This window comes from Malus domestica, chromosome 10, assembly GCF_042453785.1.
Source record: "Malus domestica chromosome 10, GDT2T_hap1".
Taxonomy (NCBI): Eukaryota; Viridiplantae; Streptophyta; class Magnoliopsida; order Rosales; family Rosaceae; genus Malus; species Malus domestica.
Window position 1 is genome coordinate 26,397,182 of NC_091670.1, and position 8,248 is coordinate 26,405,429.

Sequence of the window (8,248 nt, forward strand, 5' to 3'; positions counted from 1 at the left end):
CATTCAGCGGTGAGCAGATCTACGACCGCCTCATATCAATGTTTTGAGGCACCAAATATCAACGTTTTCAGAAACCCGAGATAGGGAGAGGGCAAGAGACACATGGCGAAGATCCAACGGTCGCCGGAAGAATTTCATAGCTGTCGAGGAGGAGTTGGCGGCAGCCAAAAAGGCGTCTACAAATAAGGAGAGTGGAAAATCCTATGTTCTTTTGGATGTCAAGCCTTGGGACGATGAGTCTGACATGAAGAAGCTCGATGAGGCTGTTCGGAGTGTCGAGATGGAGGGTCTCTTCTGGGGCGCATCGAAATTGGTTTCCGTTGGTTACGGGATCAAGAAGTTGCAGATCATGCTCACCATTGTCGATGACCTTGTTTCCGTCGATGACCTCATCGAAGACCAGCTTACCGTTGAACCCCCGCATCGAAACCAACACCGCCTGCGACAACATCCAGACAGAACTCCTCCACCTCCATTTCCACCAGCCCTGTACCCGTCCAGCGGCTCCGACCACGTCGAAAGGCTCGGCGGTTTCGATTCTTATGTCACTGGTTCCCCTGACTCAATTCTTCATATGGTCGGACTCTCGAGGCGTGCTATGGCGAGATATGCTGAGGGAGAATGTGAGAAGCGAATTTCGAACGAGGCTCCGAGATCTCGATCTGTCTGATCAATCTCCAGCGGGATCTCGACCTTTAACCCGGTCCGATCCTCATAGATCTGAAATTGCCATGGCTACCGTTTCGGCTCCCGCCAGGTACAAGCTCGTCTTCCTGGGGGATCAGTCCGTCGGCAGTGAACGTTGGGATAGCGGTCCAAGCCGATTGGGAAAATCGCGAGTTCATCTCCCACATTTCTCTCCTTCAATCGCCACCAGATCTTCGATAGCCTCCTGTTTGAGATCCTCATCTCCGAAAGTGTTCCAAGGGTTGATGTCTTGGGCTTTGGTTCGAAGGTTGGTGTGCTTCCGTTGCTCTGCTACTGCCTTTAAATGTGATCCACCGCAGCGTCTGGCCTCCCTCGAGCTCATCACTATGTCCACCATGATAGCAAAGAACTTCAACGACCGCCGTCAAACGACTAGCCGGTCGTGAAGCTCGAAGCACCATCTTCTCCGTTCTCCTTGCTCCGCTCCCTGCAAATTCCTCTACCCACCACCCAAATTTATACAGAAAAATATATTAAAAAAAAAAAAAAAAAGGGGGGATGGTGGAGCAAAGTGGTGCTGGCACCACGTGAAAAGAAAGAAAAAAAAGGAGGTGGTGGTGCATCTGGCACCACGTGAAAAAAAGGGAATGGTGGATCAAGCACCATGTGAAAGTAGACGTAAAATAATTAAAAAAAATAAAAAAATAAAAAATATAAAAAAAAGTATAATAATAAATATATATATATATATATAAGAAATAATGGGTGGGATGGTGCGGTTGGCACCGCATAATAAAAAAAAATAAATAAATAAATAAATAAATAAATAAAATAAAAAAAAACAACAACAAATGCATTAAGAGAAATAGAAGTCCATTTTATTTTTCTGGAAATTTTACATAAATGTGTACATACCTTAAAAAAAAAAAAAAAAAAAAATCAAATCAACTCAAAATTACAAGAGGGGATCTTCAAGGAGGATTAGGTGGCGCCTCACAACTCGGCGGAGCTCCAGGAAGAGTAGGTGCCGGAGGTTGACTGTTTGAAGCCTCAGCAGTCGGCAGAGCCTTAGAAGACGAAGGCAAATGCTGCTGGAACAAACCCACAAACCTCTGATGATCAAGTAAAATATGACCATCAGATTCCTGCATCTGATCAATCTTCCTCTTCATGTTTGTCGCATAGCTATGTGCGAGCTTATGCAACTGTTTGTTCTCATGCTTGAGCCCTCTGATCTCCTGTTTGAGACTCATCACTTCAGCCGCCAACGATTCAACTTGACGGGTTCGAGCAAATAGGCGTTGGGCCATGTTGGACACAGAACCCGCACACTGCACACTAAGAGCCAGGGACTCTTTAACAGCCAACTCATCAGACCGCCTGGAAAGTAGTCTGTTATCTTTGGGAGTGACAAGGTTCCGGGCCACCACCGCAGCGGTCATATCATTCTTCATCACCGAATCCCCAACAGTAAGAGGACCAGTAGGGGATATGAATGATGGGCGCCATATGTTGTCGGGGGAAGGCGGAACTGCCTCTTCACCAAGGTTCAAATCAAAACGACGGTCGGATGGTCCAGACATTTTCAAATGTGTTGAAGAAAGAAAAGGCCAGACAGATTAAGATCTTAGAAGTGCAAGAAGGGAGTTTCTACAAGCGGAAATTCAAGTGTGCTTTGAAACGAACTGCGTGCCTCTATATATATATATATATATATAAAAAATCGGCACTCGACGAGATTTCAGAGATCGAAGAGGTGAGCTCAGAGTTCGAAGAGGTGAGCTCAGAGTTCGAAAATGCCGATTCAAAAATCGAAGCGCCGATCCCAGATATCGAAGAGACGCCAGTCTTTTCCAGACACGTCAACACCCATCACACGCAAACTCAGCTTTGCGGAAATCATGGGTGATTTGTCGAAGCGCCGATCCCAGTTATCGAAGAAGCGCCAGTCTTCTTCAGCCGCGTTGACGCCTGTCACATGCACACTCAGCTTAGCGGAAATTACGGACAATTTGTCGAAGATTTCTGATAAAGAAGAAAGCACGTGAAGCCATGCTGATCAATCACGCATCGGTTACTGACACGAGTGAAAGAGCAGTACCTCTACAGGTATTAAGGAACTCCCTATAACTATCCACATTCACCCTCCATAGCAAGGCAGACATACAGAACATTCCTTCATCTCCGAGAATGCCTTCCCAACGAAGCCTCTCGAGTTACTCAGTGTTCCATATTCCTTGGGGTACCTCAGCAAACAAATGACACCAAAGCAAAAGTATCTCATATCACCAGGGTAGAAAGCAAGAGTATCTCATATCATGCGTCTTCCCTGTCCTTTCCTTTGTCCTTGTTCTTACCTACAAAGACAAGGATAAAGAAAACAATATGCCGGAACCTCCATTCAAACTCGGGTAAGGAACCGACTGCTTGGAACCCTTCCCTGATTGCTTACCTGGCACTGCTCTCGAGTACTCGCCCCCCCCACTGCTGCTGTACTTTCAAAGAAGCTGCCATATCTGCCCGGAAAACAGATAAGGCAAGTGAAAATGATACCTTGAAGCATGTGGAGACAACGTGCAGAAGGAACAAGCAGAGAAGAATGCGGTCTGCACAGTCAACTCAGCAGAAGGAGTCCGAACTGAGGAACTCGAGAAGCTGCCACATCTGCCTGAAGAAACAAGCAGAGAAGAATGTAGCATGAACAGTCAACTCAGCAGAAAGAGTATGAGATGAAGAACTCGAGAAGATGCCACATCTGCTTGAGGAACAGATAAAGGAAATGAAGATGATACCTTGAAGCATGTGGAGACAAGAGCAACCAAGCACGTGCTGATTCATCCGCTACTTCTTCAAAAGCAAGAGTATCTCATATCATCAAAGTTGCAATCACTCTGACGGTGGATTCGTTTTGACCCTCAAATTCTTGGGTCGACTTGCTAGGCGTTGTGGGCTGCATGTGCCGTTTCACCACCCTTGAATCAAATCCTTAAAGATCAAGTCACCAACTGGAAGAAAAGCCCATCAATCTTGAAGATCATACCGTTGACCAAACTGCTCAGGTGTGAATTAGAAAGATTGAACAGAGCAACAAGTCGTCACCTTCACCTCGTGTCTGCTTATCATGTGTTCGAGTCAACCTTCAAGAATCAAGCCTCAACGGCCCTTGAAGAAGCTTTCAGCCAAATTCGAAATCAAGCCTCGACGGCCCTGGAAGAAATCACAAGTCTGATTCAAGATCAAGTGTCTACCACCCTTGAATCAAAACCTAGTTCAAGAATAAGCTGTGGAAAAATCAACAATTGGAGGAATCCAGAAAATCCTCCAACCCAGTTCAAGATCAAAGCTGTGGAAAGTCAACAAGCGCAACAAAATACGTGCCGATTCATCCACTACCAAAGCCAAAAATCATCTACCACATGAAGCTCCTTGTGGCCCAATTTCAACCTTCAAGATCAAGTCTCGACGGCCCTTGAAGAAATTTCAAACAAAAGTTCAAGAACAAGCCTCAACGGCCCTTGAAGAAATCTCAAGCCCAATTCAAGATCAAGCCTCAACGGCCCTTGGATCGACATCTACAGTAAGGGACTTCAAAACGCATCTCCTACACGTGACAAGCACATGTATACAACGCGCCTTGAAGTGGGGGCATTTGTAGACATCGAAATTTCTGTAAATAAATGTTGACCGATAAATCAAAGTGTCAACGCTCATGTATTACATAAATTTTACACGTAGCGTGTGACTCGACGAAAATTGAAATGAGTTGGAAAAGTCATCAAATAGGACACGTGTCAACACCTGGCAGAAACAACTTATTTCATCTGGAATATTATATTCAAAACTAGGCCTTGGAAAATTCTATAAATAGAAGGCTAATTCATTCATTTAGGGGACCAAAAATCATTAGGCAAAACTCTTGAAGCTCTGAAGCTCTGAAACTCCGAAGCTCTCAAGCATCCAGATTCCCGAAGAATCAAGAAAGCGTTCTTCGTTCATCGTTCATCCTAAGACCAAGCCCCAACGGCCCTTTGGATCAACAATCATCCACCAATTCAAGATCAAGCCCCGACGGCCCTTGAAGAAAGTGTTCTTCGTTCTTCGTTCTTCCAAGATCAAGCCCCGACGGCCCTTGGATCAACCATCCACCAATTCAAGATCAAGCCCCGACGGCCCTTGAAGAAAGCACCATCGTTCATCATCCATTCATCCAAGATCAAGCCCCAACGGCCCTTTGGATCAACAACATCAACAAATCCACACATCCAACCGTTCTTCAAAATCAAGCCCAAAAGCCCTTGGAGATCCGTTCGTCACCGTTCTTCAAGATTAAGCCCAAAAGCCCTTGAAGATCCGTTCATCACTGTTCTTCAAGATCAAGCCCAAAAGCCCTTGGAGATCCGTTCGTCACTGTTCTTCAAAGATCAAGCCCAAAAGCCCCTTTGAAAATCCGCTCAAATCCACCTTCAAAGATCAAGCCCACAGCCCCTTGAAGAAACTTCCAACAGTTCATCCAAGATCAAGCCTCGACGGCCCTTGGATCAAGGAAACATCCACAAATCAATACCTTACGGAGATCGAATCAGAGGATCAAAATAGAGAGAGATTGTAACCCAAAATCATCTAAATACAAATATTTTGTTAGTGCACGTCGTTTCTTGTCTCTTTCGTTTCAGGAATTTTCCGTGTTCACAGCTATGCAGATGGATGTATATATAGCAGATGGATGCCTGTTTGCAACAGGTATGAGAATGGGGTGTGACTATTGGGAGACATCTCTTCAGAGGGGTGCTTTGCTCTGTGTTCAGAAAGAACTCTCAGATTTCATCTGAAAGGATGAGTCTTTTCATAGAAAATAATTAATTAATTTAATTCGAATTTAATTAAAAAATAATTAAGTAAATCCGAAAAATAATTAATTAAATAATTTAATTATTAGAGCCCAAGAGCCCCAAGGCCCAAAGCCCATCTTTTGACAATTAAATATATAATTAATTATATTAATTTTTACTTAAACTCAAAATAACAAATGACAAATAACAAGTTCGTAGGCTTCAAATCCCGTAATATACCTTTTTACTTCACTCGATCTCCAAATTAACAAATGACAAGTTCGTAAGCTTTTCTCTCAAATCAAGTAATATTCTTTTTCACTTAAATTATCTTATAAATGACAAATGACAAGTTTGTAAGCCTTCAAGTCTCAAATCTCGAAAATGACATCTTCGTAACTATTTTTGAGTCTCTAACCCTAATATCCTACCAAAAACCCAACAGGATTCTCTCCGGATTCTTTTGGTGAAGATTCTGAGGATTCATGAATCGTGTCTATTCATCGTACATCGTGTGATCAGTTTTTATCAAATATTGTTTGTGTTTAATTTTAAATAAAAATATTTAAAATAATTTATTACCGTATGATACGATGAACGGAAATGATTAACAAATCTCTGGAATCCTCACAAAGAAGATCCGGCGAGAATCCAAATTCCAAAAAACCCTTTGTATCACAAGGATATCATTGGAAAAATATGGAACACATAATGTTATATTAAAGGTTTAGATAAGTTAAACAACCATCTATGATCTATCGCCTCTCAATTACAAAATTAAGCTAATGAAATAATAGTTCTTTTTTTAGTACAATTGTATATTTTACACTAAGAGAAAGAGGAAAATTCGATTAAGCTGTACAATAAATAACCATATTTGGTATCAAATTAGTTATTCACGAGATTCAAAACTAAGACATCTCAAACTAATAAAAGAATAGTTAGAAAACCAAAAATGCATCACAATCTTGGGTGGGGTTGTCATTCAAATTCAATCCTTCCACACAAACCCTTTTATTTACATCCTCCTTATTTCCTTCCTCCCCATTATTATTCCTTTTTCTATTATTCTCCTCACTTTCCTTGCCTTTATTCTCCTCCTCCTCCCCACCACCATCTTCACCACCGAATATTCCTTTCACCACCGTCTCCACATCAATTTTCTTTTCAATTCCGTCCGTAACCTCCGCCGGCGCAATTTCGGGAATGTACGGCGGCCTCGAGATTCGCAAAACCGAATCCCACTCAACCTCTTTAAAGAAATCGTGGCCCTTGATCTCCACCGACCCGATTCTCTGCTTCGGATCCTTCTCGAGCAAATTTTTTATCAGGTCCCTTAAAGCCGTCGTTTGGCCTCTTAGTTCAGGGGTTTTTTTCAGTATCCGATAAAACGTCTCTTTTCTGTTAGATCCCCGGAACGGTGTCGTACCGTACAGCATTTCGTAAAGAAGCACCCCGAGGGACCACCAATCGACGCCGAAGTCATGGCCATGGCCCGATACAATTTCGGGCGCCACGTACTCCTCCGTCCCAACAAACGAGTTCGACTTCTCGGACAAATCCGAACCGGAGGGGCTTTCCGAGTTGACGCGGAGTTCGGGCGGCGCCACCGTTTCGTCCGGCGAAATCCCCGAGTTGCAGAAGCGGTGGAACGGCGAGCGCCGCTTCTTTTGCACTGGGATTGATTTTGCTATGGAATTTGATATAATCCGATCCGATTGAGCTGATTGAGCTGATCGAGGAGGAGTCCTTATCGGAGAGAGCTCGGTGGAGAGATCGAAATCGACGAGCATAATGTGACCGTTCTCTTGGATCATGATGTTCTCCGGTTTCAAATCTCTGTAAACCACTCCTAATCCGTGCAGATAATCCAATACCAGAACCAATTCCGCCGCGTAAAATCTAAAAAAATGGAAACGAAAATCCGAATTTAATTTCCTCGGCAGCCAAATAGAATTGAATACATTATTAATTCGAGAGATCTTTGAGATTGAATTACCTGATGACCTCATCGGAGAACATCCGCTCGGTCTGTCGTTTTCTGAGGCAATTGAGATCGCGGCCGGGACAGTAATCAATGGCGTAGCCGGCGAGCTTTTCAGTGTCGAGAACGCCATGCAGCTTCGGCAAGAGCGGGTGGTCAAAACGACGTAGTACTTGCTGCTCGAAGCTGACTCTTCGGTACTCGCTGCCGTCGCTCTTCGCGTCTTTACTCCTCCGCTCGATCAAGTCCTTGGAAATTACCTTTAAGGCCATGAGCTCCTCCTTCGCCTCGTCGCCCTTCACCAGAAACACCACGCCCTTGGCTCCGCGGCCCAGCACCGAGATCACTCTCAGGCGCTGGAAATCCAAGCTGGCAACCGTGACGCCGTCGTCTTGGTCGGCCATGGTTGAAGGCTCTGTTTTGGGTGGCAGCTGTACAGAGAGACAGAGACCGAAATTTATACAAGTCTAAGCGAGGAAGAGTTCAATTCAAGGGGCGGGGGGCCCATACATTGGCTTTTACTTTTTTGTTTCTCTTCTTTGCATGCTGCTGTTGGTGTGTGTGGTGAGCTGTGATGCGGACACGTATGGATATTTCCTGGGTGTGTGGTGACGTGGCGGGATAGTGCGGTGGTTTACTGTTTTGAAGCGCGGGTAAATTTCCTGGGTGCTGTAGCATGACGTCGTCACTGAAATATTATTGTTTGGGAGATTTTTCTCTTTTATTTTGTTGATGTCTTGGAGAGCAAGAAACCGCGGGGAAGTGAATGTGATTCCGTGAGACGGTC

The 8,248-nt window shown here is 44.2% G+C and overlaps 1 protein-coding gene across 1 annotated transcript; it reads right to left on the reverse strand.

The window, feature by feature from the left end:
- Positions 1–6,260: 6,260 nt before the first annotated feature.
- Positions 6,261–7,934, reverse strand: LOC103412151 (serine/threonine-protein kinase OXI1-like). The gene is made up of 2 exons (XM_029109880.2): positions 7,477–7,934; positions 6,261–7,379 (listed from the first exon to the last, which is right to left on the reverse strand). Exons 1-2 carry the CDS (start codon positions 7,863–7,865, stop codon positions 6,419–6,421), a joined length of 1,350 nt encoding a protein of 449 aa, XP_028965713.2. The 5' UTR covers positions 7,866–7,934; the 3' UTR covers positions 6,261–6,418.
- Positions 7,935–8,248: the final 314 nt, after the last annotated feature.